This window comes from Haplochromis burtoni, unplaced genomic scaffold, assembly GCF_018398535.1.
Source record: "Haplochromis burtoni strain Fernald_Lab_line unplaced genomic scaffold, NCSU_Asbu1 Contig_9, whole genome shotgun sequence".
Classification (NCBI taxonomy): domain Eukaryota; kingdom Metazoa; phylum Chordata; class Actinopteri; order Cichliformes; family Cichlidae; genus Haplochromis; species Haplochromis burtoni.
In genome coordinates, this window is record NW_024582370.1 from 4,524,180 (window position 1) to 4,540,963 (window position 16,784).

A 16,784-nucleotide genomic window follows, 5' to 3' on the forward strand; every position below is an offset into this window, starting at 1 on the left:
TATCTATCTATCTATCTATCTATCTATCTATCTATCTATCTATCTATCTATCTATCTATCTATCTATCTATCTATCTATCTATCTATCTATCTATCTATTTTCTGAGAGCTTTCCTAGCTCTCTATTATTTTAAAGTATGTGCGGAGAGAAGAATTTAAGGTAAGCTGAGTGCTGCATCCCTGTATGGAGGCTAAGGCTGCAATTGCATACAAAAAGCACCGAGCTCTGCCTAAGCAACACAAACAATTGGATTTGGAGGGAAAGGTGCTGATAAAAAATTTGGCGCCAACTTGTGCGCATGTTATCCGCCATTCAGTCGCTAATGAGAATGATAATTTGTGGGCTCCTCTGATGACCCCCTACCCCCTCTTCAATAGTGACTTCTCCCTAGGGACTTGATTGCTCAGGTCCCCGAGGGACATCCAGCCCTCTGTAGGAATCCTTTTCTCGACGGTTTCCCTCCTGTTTCGTTTTGTACACAGACGATGATCCAAACTCAACAGCATGGGACGTGTACATTTGTTAGGCAATAAACCATGTACGCACGTTTAAGCAGTTCATATCTGGATGCAGACTAATAACCATAGGTGGGCTACCTCTTTCTGTGGACACCTCTGCGTCAGCTGTTCATATTTTTTGTTGTTGTTGTTGTTTTAAGAAACATTTACATTTTGCCACCGTCTCTATAAGCCTATTGTGTTTACCTTAAAGCAGCTGCTGTTGGGTAATTCAAAGCAAACAGTGAATATAGGATTTCTTTATCTTCCTTCCTAGCTCCCAGCCTGTCCACAGAGGCAGCTTTAACCTGATTTGCAAACAGTTTAAAAAAGGTTGCCATGAAAATATGACGGACTCAGTTAACTTCTCTTGGGAGTATGTAGCCTAACAGCTGGATCCGAGTTCCCTCCCTTTAATCCCTCATGTTTACACCGGACCAGGCGCCCTTCTTGGCGGCCACGCGTGTGTGTATGTTCGCCTCCTCACCTCCGCAGAGCGGCTGCACGACCCGGCCTGCCAGCGGGGATTTACTGACTGGCGCTGTGCCCGGCCGCAGGCAGACTAGTTCGCTCGGTTCTCACGACCTCAGCTACACAAAGGCATCTCTGAACTATTAACTCAGACACGAAGGCAGTAGGAACAACCGCAGAACCCACACATGCTGCCAACTGGTGTTTCAGTATGCCTCCTCGCAGAAAGAAGCTGCTTGAGGATCACAGGCAGTGGGGTTTCAGTATGCCATGTACTGCCGGTGTCATCTGCAGGGCACTGCCACTTCAGGGGGGGGTGAAAGTGAGAACGCAAGTACACGAATCGACAAAGCAGTCCAACTGTAAAGGGGAGATTAAAACCAGAAGTTGTGACTACAAGGTATCACTGAAAAACACCCGTTAGAGGTCACGTAGGCAGTGCCACGGAACTGTGAAGAGATTCTATAAACAACATCACTTTATTTCGATTTCTTCACATGTTTTTAGTCTCGGAGCCTAAAACAGCTGCTTTTGGTTGGAAGGTATGAGCCCTAAAAGTTTAAATAACCCATTACGCGTAAAACTTTACGAACATAGATATTTTTCTATATTTGCGCACGCGTCTTAAATGAATGAAGCACTACAAATGTTTATTTTGCATGTGTTGGCGGCCAGGGCAGATAAAACACTTTAAACCCGTCTTACTTTTGACCTGTGCCAGTCATGCACAGCTAAGGCGCGCCGGTGGAGTATTAAATGTTGAGGGGTTTTGACCGGGCTGTAACCTAATCCCAAGTACAGGGGCCCGCTGACTGCAAGTGGCTGACACACGGCTTGCACCATGCCGGTCGACACAGAAACACTGCCCTCAGTTCCGGACCCCACTAACTGGAGGAAGATATGTTTTCACCCAGGGGTAAACAGAAAGTGGGAAAAGGAAAGGGAGACCACTGTTACGCAGAATCTTCGCAGGGCGCTGTGCGGAAAAGTCACCTAAGCAGATGTAGGCCGCAGACTGGAAATACAAACAAGGCAGTTTAAATGATTGTGTGTCAGCGCGTGGGATGGGGGGGATCGTAATCAGGTTACAATATTCAACAACCTGCAGTTTTATTTATCTTCCAGTTCCACGACTTCCGCCAAGGTCCCCTGCCCTGAAAGCGAAGTCTAACCAAGTTCCCTCCATTCCGCTTGGAGTGGAATCGAACAATTGATCCACAAAAGAAAGCGAGGATCCTTCCATATTCTCCTTTCACTGAAGCAATCTGTTAGTGACATTAACCCCTGAGCGCATTTCCCAGGCTCTTGAATAGGGTTTGAGACTTTTTAAAGCTCCCGCTGCATACAGGATGAGACCCTTTTCAAACTTTTAATTACCTTTGTAGCAGCAGAAAAACACACCCTTATTGTCCCCGGGACCATTCTTTAGTGGGCCAGATGTAAGGAGCTCCCGCCAAACTGGTGACAAGGTGGCCACTTTCAACCTGTGGTAGCTTAACTGATGCAGGGGTTTACACTGTGAACATGAATATTAAAATATATTGTTTACCCCCTGATTTATCCTTAACTCTGACCACAGTTTGATCCTTGATATGACTTTTACGCGTTAAATAGAAGTTTTACGCATGGCGTGTGACATAATAGAGGCGCATACGGATACTTCATAAAATTAATTAATGACGTGATAGAAGCAGGCTGAAGACGAGACATAATTTCTGAAACCTCATTTATTAAAACAGTGGGTGAACACCCAACTTCTTCTCAAACACAAAACAACAAAGAATATAAAACACAGCTTTGGTATAACAATCAATGACACCTCTATACAAAACTAAACCTTTTCATAAAAAGTACTTCATCATAACAAAAAACAAAGAAAGAAAGAAAATCCTATAAATCTTCCATCTGCATGTTTACCACGGACATCCAAATGTTGGAATCAACAATAAATTATATATATAGATATACTTATAAAAACATGCGCCATTAGAGGCAGCACCTGTTCCATAAAACGAAACAACATGAACTAGTGGGAGGGGGTATTAAGTGGTTAGAGTTACCATCCCATAGCGGAAAAGTCACAGGTTCAACCCCCGTAACGTTGTGTGCAGTCACTTAAAAGTCTAAATTGAAAAAGTAATGCGAACTGGATTGAAGTGCAGTCTCTGGTCCCTTTAAGCTACCACGGCCGCCACACAGGCTCGCTGCTCTCGGAGCCGGTGCTGACCCCCACTGGGCTGACCGCCTGGGACCCTCCGGAGAAGGACGTCATGCCATGAACAGGAGATGCTGCAGTGGGTGCTGAGCTGCCGTGCACCGGGCTGGCGTTAACCGCAACAGGCACTCCTGCGTTTGCGTAAAGGGGGATGACAGGGGCCGTGGTGGAGGTAAAGGCCGGGTTGGGGATCAAAAAAGCAAACTGTCCATCTGTTGCGGGCACCAGCTGGAACCCACCAAAGACCTTGGGGGACACGGCCTCAGCGGGACTGAGCTTGGGGCCCATTGCGGCCCCGCTGATGGGCAGAGTGGATGGAAGCTGCACATGCAGGGGCTGGGCCAGGTGTGCCTGCTGAGACGGGGACTGCTGCTGGTAGTTCATAGACATCATCTGGCTCAAGCAGTTGGATAGATGGTTGAGGAGCCTCGACCTCACCTCAGAGTTCACCCCCTCTGAGGTGGAGAGAAAGCGGGTGACCTCGTTCATGCATTCGTTGAATCCGGCTCTGTATTTGCTCAGGACCGTGGCGTCAGCTGAGAGCGCTGCTGGTCAGAAGACGGAGGACGCGATATTAGTAACTTATAACCAGCTTTGCGACTCTTTCCAAAAGTCGTGACTTTACGACCCACTTTTGTTATTATATCAACTTACCGCTCATCTGTACGCGCTGCAGGTTCCTCAAGTGCTTCACTGTCATCTCCAGGATGTCTGCTTTTTCCAGCTTGGAGTGTCTGGAGCTCTGTGGAAAGGAATAGGAATGTTTAAAACCAACTCATTATCTACGAATAAGAATAATACAAATATTTCATTACAAAAAAGTTTCTAGGATAATTTTGAACTTACATCTTTTTTAAGCGCGTCCAGGATGAGCGTCTTGAGCTGACCCAGGCTTTCGTTAATTCTGGCTCTCCTGCGTTTTTCCATGATGGGCTTTGAAGACTGCAAATAAAAAAAAGAAATTCTTAAGTAAATATTTTATTTACTAATCGCATATACGGATTTGCACGACTGCACGGTGATGTCATATCTCTAACATCTCGTAACTAAAGGACAAACTTGTACAAATATTCCTCACTTGAGGAGAATCCCCTCCGTTCTTTTAAAACATTAAATTACTTACTTTTCTGTGCTCGCTGGCGTTTTTTGGCTTGTCCGGTGTGTGCGATCCGTTTGCAGGTGCGCCGGCAATAGGGGATGCCGTCTGCTTTTCCATAGTGTCAGCTGGCATTGTTGATTAAACCAGGTAAAACAAAAAGGCGTGAAAAAGTAAATCCTTACTGCGAGCTCACGTATAAAAGGAGAGAGAAAAAAATCACTCGGGGCCACTGCAGAATATAAAATAAGATATATGCCTGACAACCGAGTCCCACGGACGAGTCTGCCTTGTGCCGCTTGTTATCACTGAACTGTCTTGTGAGTACGGTGCGTGCGGTGCGCCGCTCAAAGCCACTTTCCACTTCTGTCGCTGACACACGCCGCAGCGCTACTTATACCCGGCTCGCGTGCTCCCAGTTCGTGTGAAACCCTCTCTGCATTCTTTCCCACACTCGCTTCAGCCAATAGCAGAGAGGACTCACCCATTGGGCGCGGGGCAGACCGCTGATTGGACAACACCCCCGCGGGCCGTCAGTCACGCGCTGCTCAATCAGCCCTGCAGAGACAAACAACAAAGCGGGGCGAGCGGCAGCGGCCCGGCCGGCCTGTGAAGTGATAAGGGAGGCAGGGAGGGAGGAGGTGGGGGTATTTGCTTCCAACTTTACTCCGTCAAAAAATGTTGTAGTGCTTGTGTGTAGCTATGTGTGTGCTTATGTGTGTTTGTGTGAGCGATATGAATGGAGAGTCTATACACAAAACTTTACTGGGCAGACCTTCCTTTGACGTGTTTTCCCCCGGCAGCGATAACAAGCAGTACGGGTTATTAAAATATTTGACGCTACATTGTTTTGATGCCGTGAATTAATTCATGCCTGTTTTAGAGGAATATAGTCTGCTTGGTGGTGACTGTATCCCCAGTAAATGCAGAGCACAATACTTTTTTCTACCGCCCGACACACACATTTTAAACTTCAGAACAAATTTACACTCTCATTTTAAAACTCCTCTCTGCCTCCGAGGAGGAGAAGACGTCTGTAACGACACGCGAAGCGGTTTGCAGCAGCACGCACCAAGCCAATGGCGTGCGGTCACTTTATGCAAATAACGCGGAGGGCTCTCTGATTGGCTGTCTGAACAGCTTCACGTCAATCATGCCGGCGCGGGAGCCAGCTCAAAGAGGTGGCGGTGGTGGAGGAAGAGAAGGAGGGGGGTGGCACATCTGTCCGCGTGCCATGCGCGCACGGTGTCTTCCCGTCTTCACGGAGCACGCGCCAGAACTCGCAGATTAGAGCTTGCAGACCAAGAAGGGATTGGCAATATGAAAACGTTATATTTAACACGAATAGAACAAAATAGAATAGAGTCGTTTCGGAAGATATTTAAACTGCAATAATAAATACTCGTGCTTGCAGCTCTGATCTTTCGGTGGAGCCTCTAATAATTGCACCAATAATCATATATTCAGTTTAAAGTACATACGTACTTGTAGTGGACAAATCACAGATAGTCACAATTTCTTTTAAAATAAAATAAAGTCGCTCCAGCCAGACGTTTATGTCGACACAGAATAAGAAAACCTGGGAATCTGTGCGGATCTATTCAGTTTGTGAGGCCATTAAAACACACGAACACCTTTCGTGTACATTTGTGTATGGACAAGCACGTCCTTTCGCTTAAAGCTGCTTGGACTGTGTGCAGGAGAAGGGCGCCATCTAGCGATTGATTTGTAAAAGTTAAAAGTTAATTTACTTCGAAAAATAAAATAAAGTAGACCAAAGTTTAGGCTTTGTAAAGAATCGAGACATAAAGGCTTAACTATATTTACAGTGTAGTGTAAGCATCGGTTTTTACATGATTGTAGTTCTGGTGCGTCCCTTACATGAGATGCACCCACTGTAGTTTCCACGTGGCCGTGCTCTGCAGTGACGTCCTTTTTTAATTGGATTTCCTTTTCCTAAGAGTCCTCAGAAAAAAAGAGTTTCTGATATGTGTGTGTTTTTAAATATAAACTGTATGAGAACAAGTTTATGCAGTAAGGCAAGAATCACAGTCTTGAGATGACCACAAGGTGGCACAGCTCTGTTTAAACTTGCACCAAATATAAGGCTATTAGTCACTTAATTTATTTTAAATAAATAAAGAGAGTAATAGATTAAAGGAAACATATTACTTATGACTAGAAAATATATTTATAGTGTTAATATAAGATATACACACATTCATATTGAGACATCTAAAATATTTACATTTAATTCATGTTCAAGTTTGTTTCTCTACTTGTTCTTGTTCTTGTTGCCAGTAATAGAGGAGAATAGGGTGTTACACAGTAAAGGAGAAATAAAACAACTTTTGTTGGAGTGTTTCTCTCATTGCAAACATTATTTATTTGAAATGGACTAAGCAGACATCCACATAGTGTAAAACAAAGGTTTTTACAGCCTTGGACCTTCATATGATTAAAAATATATATAAGTAAGATAAGTGTTTAAATCTCAGGAAATAAAATCAACAGAAGTTATCAGTAAATATTTGAGACTTACACAGAGCATGTGCAAGTCATCCTTCGATAAATGAATATGTTAACTTTGTGCTAAAAGCATTTATTTTTTTTTCTTTTTACATAATAACAAGTAAGATTTGAAACTGATCAAATCCAAAACCCACACAGCCAAAGCAACAGTTTTTGGTTACCCCACATGGATCTGCAGCCGGGACACAAATTAAAACTCAAACCACCAGATTTCCATGTTAAGCCAGTGGGCGCACTGCAACAAAAGGAGCATTACCAGCTCTAAGGAGGCGAAGATGTCATAGTAATCTTAAAACTGACGACAAAGTCTGGGGTCCCCTTTTGGCCGGCATCGTATTGAAACAGGCCAAATGTAATAAAACTTTGCTAAGCCGCGCATCAGTTCAGTGTATCAGCCATTGTTCAGGGTTTCATGGCCCCCTCACCCATGGGTGAGCTGTGCTGAGGCATGCTGGACATTTGTTTGCCCAGGATACTGAGTCTCAAGGGCCAGCTGTGTGTGCTTGGGTTCACGTTGGCTTTATTTGCTTTCGGATCGGCCCAAATGAAGCAGATCTAATTCTGCTCAGCTCCACAGGGATTACTTTGACTACTCCCTGCAGCAGAGGAGTTAATGGGATTTTGCTGTAATAATTCTGTACAGGTGAAATAGCACCTGTTGAACCTGATCTGGAGTCAGAAAAGGCCTCATAATTTTGATCCATCAATAATTCCCTCTCTTCATTCCTGCATTTCAAAGATCTGGACCCAGACAACAAAGAGAACAAAAATTCCACTTCAACTCAAAGAAACTTTTCGAGTGACTTCATCACAAGAGCATCGTTAAAAGCTCATGCCGACATCGCCGGCCTGAGGAATGCAGAGAAGAGAAACGGCAGCCTTTAGTAAATGATCAACATTCGCCAGACGAGAGGGTACTTGCTTTTTGACTTAGCTTTATGAGGCGGCGGTCTGCAAGAGGAGATGTCGGGGGAGATGAAAGGGCCCAGAAGGAGGGAGAAGCTGTGTTTGCAGATTTAGCAGAGTTCAGTAGTCTGTTGTCCAGTCTCGCTGAATGCTCAGCAGCTCCTTTTGACCACTGCCTGCTTAATTTGTTGTTGTACAATAGGTCTGTGCACTTCTCCAAATCCATGTGCAGAATGCAGAAGGAGAGTCAATTATATCTGTATTAGCTGCTGTCGGCCTGGCAATCCCTTTATACACACTTCCCAATCAAGTGCTGGTAGATGTGTTTACCGCAGTGACTCCCCTACACTGAGCAGCTACAATGGCTTTTTGGGTGGCTGTGTTTTGTTTCAGATGCAGTGACCGATTTGGAGCAGAAAAGCAACAACTAAACACGTGGAATCATTACTTTGGTTTATGACCAATGTTCCCTCTAATTTTTCACGTGTCTGAGCGAACACACAAACTCCCTGAGCGGTCCCTTGGGCCACTGTGAGCAACAGCAGACATGTGTACTGTGGTCACGCCAGCATTGAATCCATCCAAGTTACATGGTTTATTAAAATAATCAAATTACAGCAATTACATTTATGTTAGACTACTTTTAATTAACTGCTTTAGCCCACTTACAATGAAAATTTAAAAAAAAATCTTGTTCATGACCTGTGTAGTATGTTAACACTATTGGAAGTAAAAATAACTTGAACTCCAATATTGAAAACAAAACTTTCTTTCCTTTCTTCTCTCTCTCTCTTTTTTTTTATAAAGCTCTGACTTTTATTATGAGTCTGTGGTCTGGGAGAGAGTCCTGTAACTCTCTGTCTGCAAAATACAGTATATAATGACCAATGTTGGGCAATTAATTATATAGTTACTTCTTCAAAAAAGTAACTGAGTTATGCAAACAACAAAGTTTTCAGCTGTTTACCTAAAAATGCAGCCAAGCCGTTTTTATTAAATAAACATTTCAAACTATTTACAGAACAATCAGCTGTTCTGCATCAAATTTGATGCCACACAAATTATTTGTGCCACTCCAAAAATAATTTCTGTCCACTATGAGATAAAGAAGAACAACAGCCTGATACCTGCAGGCCTGACAACTGGAGATGTATCACTGCTGTAACACCTGTAACATTCAGCAGTCGCCTCATTGTTCTGACACACACAACAAAACTATTGACTACACTACACACTAACTACACAAGATTTGCGCTAAACGACAACAATCTCTCACATCTCAAAACACCGCCGTCAAACTTCCCCCTTCCTAAACAACTAAATGCCATGTTGCCATATCATTTTTTTGATTGGTCGACATAGTACATTTTTCCACCAATAGGAAAGGGTAGGGGGAGGGGTTTGGTTTTGTTTTTGCTCACAGGCAGAGAGCGCTTTCAAGGTTTTCCTTATAAAAAGCCGTTTTTACCGTTTCTTCCCGCAGTAAATATAAACAATGACAGTATTCAGGAAGGAAACCAAACATTGCAGATATTTTTTTTAACATAACTCCGGTTTTACGTGGCCTATCAACACAATTTAAAAATTGGTATAAAGTCCACAGTTTCCCGTCTGTCCTGCTCACATCTCCAATGGTTGTACACGTTGTCATTAACGTGGCTTCACTCCACATCAGGCTTTGCTAGCTAAAACACCGGTGTCACAAGGACGCTGTCATAGCCTGTCAACAACGTGGATTAGCTCCATATATACGAATGTGAATCGCGTTATTGGCTGGACTATGGGATAAGGCGGCATCGTTCTAATCCCACACAGCCAGTCACTCACTGACTAACACTGCAAAACAGAATTGTTAAAGTTTTAATTTTAATTTCAATTCAGGTTAGATTTTTTTTTTGTGACCAACGCAGATTTTCTGTTCGCAGAGACCGTGCCAGCAGTGCGCAATTGCGCACGCGCGCAGTTTAGAGGGAACATTGACTATATCACAGAAATCATCGCAGTCATCATAGATGGTTAGAAATCTTTGCCATTTGAGTTTGTCCACAAGAGCACATTTGAGGGACTTTATAGATCTCTAAAGCTAAGAGGGAAGTATACTTTCTGCTGTAGTCTTCTTTAATGTAGCAAACTGTTAAAGATTAAGAGTATAAATATTCTAATTAGTATATTCACAAATTGTGAACAGAAAGTAATGAGCAAAATGTTCAAGCCACCCTCCATTTCTTTATATTTTGTGTAATTTTTAAAGTGATCTTGAGCAGCAGTTCTCCAGGCTTTTTGAAGGTCCTCTAAAGTTTCTTTGGATGCTGGCTGCTTTTTCCACTCATTTTCTGTCGAGTCTTTGCACCTGACCATTTTCCGAGGAATCTTCTTTGTTTGTTAAGCCTCTTAACACTGACCTATGAATTATTCAAGCATTAAAAGTCACCTAACTCAAGAGATGAAACAGTTTTGTGTCTACACATTAGAGATAACTTAGCAAAGAGCAAACTTTGAATTCTATCTTTAGGTATCTATGTAAAAATGCTAAAGATAAAACAGTTTGACAGGCATAAAATAATATTTTTTGCACCAAGAAGGTGATTACCAAAGCGCTTTGAGCCAAAGACCTTCGTGTGCAGCATGTTCTTAAAAAACATTAAGGAGATAACAAGTCTCATGTCCTGAGAAAGAGGGTGCAAGTCCAGCAAAGACCTGAAACTGTGGCTGTCAAGAAGACGTTCTTAAGGAAGAAAAAAAGCACAGGTATACCAAATTAAATAAGAACTGGACTGAAAATCAGTGGTCTTGGCAAATGTGTACAGTCACCTGTAAAACACTGTGGATGCGTTGTCATTTAAAAAAAAGGCAGCCAGGACCTAAAACTTCAGATGGCCACAGCCCGTTCGAAATCTCAGAATCTTCTTAAGCTCACCCAAACCTTTAGTCACTACTTTGATCGTCACAAAAGCCAAAGATTAATCACTGTAAACTCATTCTGATCATTGGATATCTAAATGTAACTATTCAATAGCAATTTTAAGGTAAGTTACAAAATCATCCGTATTTTAAGCTAAGCTAAACGACCAGATGAAGAATGTCTCATTGCCTTCAGTTCATGATAAAAGTTTAATACTCATTCAGCATGATAACACTTAGTCTTTCACTTCAGTCATAAAGCAGAACTAAAACTCGAAATGCAGCATTTTATTTATTTAGTGCGATATTAACCTGAATACTTCTTCCAGCATTGATTGATAAAAGTGAGGACAAACTCATCTGAAGGTTTCCAAATCTGAGATGACAGCAGGACTTCAGCGGTGTTAGTTAGTGGTGTGAGGTTTCTGAAACAAGTGAAGCCAGAATCCCGACCAAAGCAGATCTAAGCTTGCAACTGAAAGGACACCTGCAGCTGCTGCATTCACCTCTCGCTTCGGGGAGGCGGATTTACAGAGTACTGAAAACACTGGGTGGATAGTTTATTATGGAATGTGATTAAAGCAAATATTAAAGAAGGAAGGTGTGTAAAAATATGGACCTGTGTCCTCTCAGATACTGCCAAGCAATGTTTAGGGATTTGCCAAGTTGAGATATTTCATGCGTATTGTTGCTGGGGATTTGTCCAGTCTGGGAGCGGCCAGATGTTTTTCTTTAACACCAACTAATTGTGCTGGTATTAAATCAGCTATTTCCCTCTTCAGCTATTCTGTGTTTGATGTATAACCACGACCGCAGGGTGCCTTATAAGAAGTCAGTATTTGAATAAATTAATATGAATCTGGAAATATTTCTCATGGCATTTCAGGCATGGGTGCATTTAGTCAAAGGCTTCAAAGCTGCATGTTTGCACCACAAATGTGAGGGAAAAGTGGTATTTTCATTTTATTCTTCCTTAATCTCATTACTCCCTTAGCTGTTTTCATACCTGCAGAAAGGAGAAAAAAAAACCCGAGATCAATTATATTTGCCTCACTTTTCAAGCGGCTTGTTGTCATTTTGCCATCTGCAGACCAGCATGTCCAGTACAATGTGGTGTATTCACTGAGCCTCTGTGGCTTTCTGAACAGAGAGAGAGAGACCCTTTTCTCTTGCTTCTCGCCCCAATTCAAGGCTTTCTTCTCCCTTTTAAGTGGGCTGTTGATGAGGTTAGTCTAATCAGATTAAGTCAACTCACATTGGTCTCCGCAGTTTGTTTTCCTTCCAAAGGCGTCCTGACATCTCCTATACTTTTTCTTTATCCTCCTCTTTGCACTTTTCATCCAGGCTTCCACCCCAAAAAAAACCCTTTCAGCGGAGGGCCCAATGGACTCTTTTATAAACAGCAGTTCCCCAATGATATAGGTTATTTAGAATGGGTCACTAGGCTGGAATACATGGGAAAGGCCTTTAAAGTTGTGCAGTGACGCATTTGGACATTTCCACTGGTGTCTGTGTGAATGCCAGAGATTAGGTAAACACAAAGCGCCAAATCAAATTTTGGAAATGGCTGGAACCTTTAATTTGATTCCCGAATAAATGTTCGAGGGATGTTTTGTAAACTACAAAGCTAATGCAATCTCCACTTTTATCCTGACGCTCGGACTTGAGCAGCAGTTTCACGGCTAACTTGTTAAATGGTTTTTAAGTGAAATAAATACGATCTGATTGTTTACATAGCTCCAGACGTGACAGTTGTACTCAGTGGATTTTAGCAAGAGATTAAATTACGATGCCCGGTTCACTGTTTCTACGGAAGAAAACATAGCCAACCTTTGTGCTTTGTGAGAAAAGTGTTTGTTTTGTTCAGGATCATTTAGATTATAAAATAATGCACTAAAAATACTGATGTGAATTCACAGTCATGTGTTAATTATTGTTAAAAGTCCCTAAATAATTCATTAAGAATCGGAAGAGATCACTAAACTAAAAATTATTGCTTCACATCTACGAGGGCAAGGTATCATTTTTTGAGCGTGTAAAATCTCTGAAGTTGTTGTCAGCAGAGGGCCGTAACTTGATTCCCCTCACTAATAACAGGCTTACAAAGACAATGAGCACAATGAGGACAGAGGAGGTCTTTTCAGATGACTTCAGAAGCCCCCCTGCTAACACCCCACCCCTTAGAAAAGACGTGGTTGCCCACTGACTGAATGAGGAGGGGGCGTGGGGCTGTAGCACCATTTCAAGCTAATGGATCTGAGAGACTGTCCACATAATTACATTACAGCATTTCAGCAGGCCTTTGAGCTCTCCACACTTGCAGCTCCGGCACACCACGGCACTCCACTCACGGTCCCACAGTGGAATGCGCCATGACAGATATGGTCGTCCTGGGCGCTCTGGAACAAGGCTGCGCTCCATGGGACGGGCAACCCCCCCCCTCATCCCTCTGTATACAAGTTGTTGGATTTGAAACAGGGGGTGGCTAGTGGAAGACAAAGGATCAAATGTGGGGGGCAAAGAAAATGTAAAAAGTTGACTTGGTGTCTGCTTGAGAGCTACAGTTAGCACATTTTCCTGTTAACCTTTATTATTCTTACTTCATGTCTTTGCACACGACTAAAAAGAGAGAGTTTCTGATAAATACTGCAATACATGACTTTTTCACTGTTTTACGTTGGTTTTAGTTCACACTTTACCATCGCCTTTGTCTTTTATGGTTTGCTCTTGATTCAGTTGGATTCCTTTCATACTTTTTTGCAATTTTACTCCATGCAGTTATCAAAACTCCAGGTAAAAATGAAGTTTTATGCACTTTATTAAAAATTAATTAAAAAAAAATGCTAGTTTTATCACAAACAACCAACACAAACACAGATGAATCAGGCATAAAATTAGCCTTTTTCACTCTTTAGACTTAAATTGAGCTTGTGTCCAATCCATTCCAGCCAAACCAAACACAGCTACAAGGAGAACAGGATTTCTTTCACAGGCCACGGTGAATGCCGTTGAATGAGTCGAACACACACAAACACAATGTGGAAAAGAGAACATTTGTTTGCTGCATTAACATACTGACTCTTCAGTCAGTTTTTGATTTATAAAGAACCTTTTTTTAACCTTCCCAGGCCAAATTATTCAAATTTAGACTGATGTTTTCTTAATTTGTGACCGAGAGCGTAATTTCCACACAAAAGTCAATGTCTATCTGTGACTGCAGACCAAGTGGAAAATCCCCCAAACTAATAAAACACAAAAGCACCAATTTTAAGATTTCTCTTCCCATATTAGAAAGTGCTATTGATCTTTTTGTTTGGCTTTGTTGGATAAGGAAAATGCTTTGCTTTCTGGTTCGTCTTGGAAAAAAAAAATTACTCCTTTTATGGTGGATCGAAATCAATGCAAATTAATCCTTTATTCATTTCCCTGTGAATAATTCGAGTCTTTGCACTTTTGTTTGGGGCCCGTGAGCTAAACAAAATCATAAGAAAGGTGCAGAATGCGAACGTTTATTGGGCAGTGGGAAAGAGAGATGACCCTGCTCATGGGTGACAAAGAATCCTTTATGGCATTGGTGTGAACCCATGAAACAGGGGTATTCCACTCTGACTGACCAGCACCGCAGGAGTTCCAACATGTGCTGAAACGGTGCCCCCGTAAAACCAACTCTTTTTACGCACGCATAAAGGAGGAGACGCCTCAAAAAAAGCAATAATCTTTGCCCATTCTTGAGTGCACGCTCTAAGGGACAGGGGCTGTGTGGCAGCTTGACACTGACATATTCATTACGAATTACTTTAGGACTTTTTTTTTTAAATGGAGAATTTTAGACATGCTTTATATATCCTCTTGGATTACTGAAATCCACTAACAACTTACCTTAAAGAGAGTCTGCAAAAATCCAAAGGTTTATTAAAAAATCTGGAGATGCAAAGCTTGAAGGAATTATGAAGCATAAGTCCTGATTTTCTGTGGGGAATCTTTTTTAGAGCCTGTGACGTAGCCTACATAAGTGGCTGATGTCACTGCCGGCATTCGTATCCAGGTCCAGGTGTTTTATATGGAGTGTCTCCCTTGACAGACTGCCCTCAAGTTTTTCCACTTAGATGTCATGGTTTACCTCATCTCATATGCCTCATATGGACACATATGCTTAAGTTGCAGTGTCAAAAAGGGGAGATGGTATATTTAACCTCCTAGGACCAGGCGTCCACATATTTATTATTTATTATTTAGACCAAAATACTAAATTTTGCTCTACAAGGGCCTGATATCCACTTACGAGGACATTATACTGCTACTGTTCTATTTAAATTTTTAAACGACTATCCTCATATGTGGCTCTCATTTTTCTTAGAAATAAAAATTAGGTAAAAAAAAACAAAAAACTGGTAATTGTTTGTTTTTCATTCATCAGGTCCCAGTCAGCCCAAATATCAAAGAGAAATTAAAAATGCATGCCATGAAAGAGTTCGGGTCTTAGGAGGTTAAAGCCAACAAGTTGCTAGTGACCAAGTAAAGTATGAAATACATTAGACTCCTTAAATCTGGGACTCTCCACCATTTGACCCGAGAACTGAAGAAGCTTCTCGGATGAGAGGTGAAACGTCTTCAAGCAACTTAAAGAAGTCCAGGCGCTTTTCTTTGCAAGCTCCTTAGACTACAATGACCTGGATGACTGAGAACCTTCACACACATCCAGACTCCTTCTGTGCCAAGAACGATTAAGCTAGGTGGCTGATATGTATTTACACGTAAATGTGTTAGTAACATCTCTTTGGATGTTTTTCCATCACTGTTTTCATGTCGGCTTAAAATAAAATAGCAGGCATTGCAGCTTACTGCAAGTTACATTTCTGGGGAGGTGCACATTGTGCACAAGTTACGCTGTAGGGTTTCAGAGAGGTTTGCGGTCATGACGAAAACACAAATCGCCACCTGGGTCCCTGACCAAACTGTCACTAGCTGAGCCACACTGTGAGTAATGGATGCAGATACAGGTTTCGCCAAGAAAGCAAAAAAAATGCCTCCGTTATAAAAGATGATATCTGAGCTTCTGCTGAGTTGGTTTTCATTCTCTTCGTTTTAAAACTGTACGTAATGCTACAAAGTGAAATCTACAACTCAGCAGCCAGACCACCGACCATAAGCACCAAAAGTTTTCCCCTTACACCAGTCTTGGTGTCTTTGTTGTTGAACAAAAGACGAGATGGTGACAAACTACACTTTCGCTCTCTTTCCAGCAGTTTGAGAGCAGAAGATGCTGAATTTACACTGCTGGTTGATTTTGATGACAGATTTTATGTTGAGGCTATAAGCTCAGCACATTCCTGCACAAGCCCAGAGTTTAAACACAGAACGCACACCATTAAGGACAATCTGACGAGATATTATTCTTTCAGACTGAAATGGCACAGGGAGCTATTGTGTGGGCTGTTCATTGTTGAAGTCATCTGAATGCACCGCTGACTAGCATTCACAATGGCTGAAGCGGGGGCAGAGGGATTATCGCATCTCCATGTTTGTGGTCACCTCAAACATCATCCCATCATCAAAGTCCCCTTTACACCCCAAACATCGCCGCCCTTCTTTTTTCCCTGTGATGTGGAGACACCAACAGCACGTACCCTCCCTTTAAGCTTTATTTTGGGCCAAACACTGCAGAGGAGATGATTTGTGTCTTTGAAAGCACACGTTTCAATCACATCAAAAGCCCGGGAAACAAAAGTGGAGGCTGGCAGCATCAGACAAACACTCTCATTAGTCACTGCTTTCTCTTGTATCTCGTCGAGGATGAAGGAGGGGTTGTTTACTCTGGAATATCTCATACTGTAAAGGCAAAGGGAACCTACCGCCTGGCCCATTCAGCCGGCGTGCAAACAAGTGGAACAGTGTGTGGTCAGTCACAATAAACACAGATCAAAGAGCACAAAATGCACTTCTGTTTCATAATGCACCCTGTGGCACAACCTTTTTCCTTGCATGGCCCTCACACTCCATCTTCCCACACTCATGTACAAACTCACCATTAATAAGGGCTGAAAAGTGTGATTTTCAGCTCTCACTCTGGTGTTCCTCATCCTTGTCCCATCCTCAGCCCCCTGCCTGGTGCTGACCCTGCCAGCAGACTCTTTCTCCTCCCCCTCCCCTCCACAGCCCCCTCCA

General features: G+C 42.4%; 1 protein-coding gene across 2 annotated transcripts; it reads right to left on the minus strand.

The window, feature by feature from the left end:
- Positions 1-2,678: 2,678 nt before the first annotated feature.
- her9 (hairy-related 9) lies at positions 2,679-4,677 on the minus strand. Of its 2 annotated transcripts, none has more exons than XM_005914943.1 (4): positions 4,308-4,677; positions 4,031-4,126; positions 3,839-3,926; positions 2,679-3,729 (listed from the first exon to the last, which is right to left on the minus strand). In XM_005914943.1, the coding sequence occupies exons 1-4, from the start codon at positions 4,413-4,415 to the stop codon at positions 3,149-3,151; spliced, it is 873 nt and encodes a 290-aa protein (XP_005915005.1). In that variant the 5' UTR covers positions 4,416-4,677; the 3' UTR covers positions 2,679-3,148. The 2 variants fall into 2 exon arrangements, with proteins under 2 accessions (XP_005915005.1, XP_005915004.1); XM_005914942.1 differs by having other exon boundaries at positions 2,679-3,732.
- Between the last annotated feature and the right edge of the window lie 12,107 nt (positions 4,678-16,784).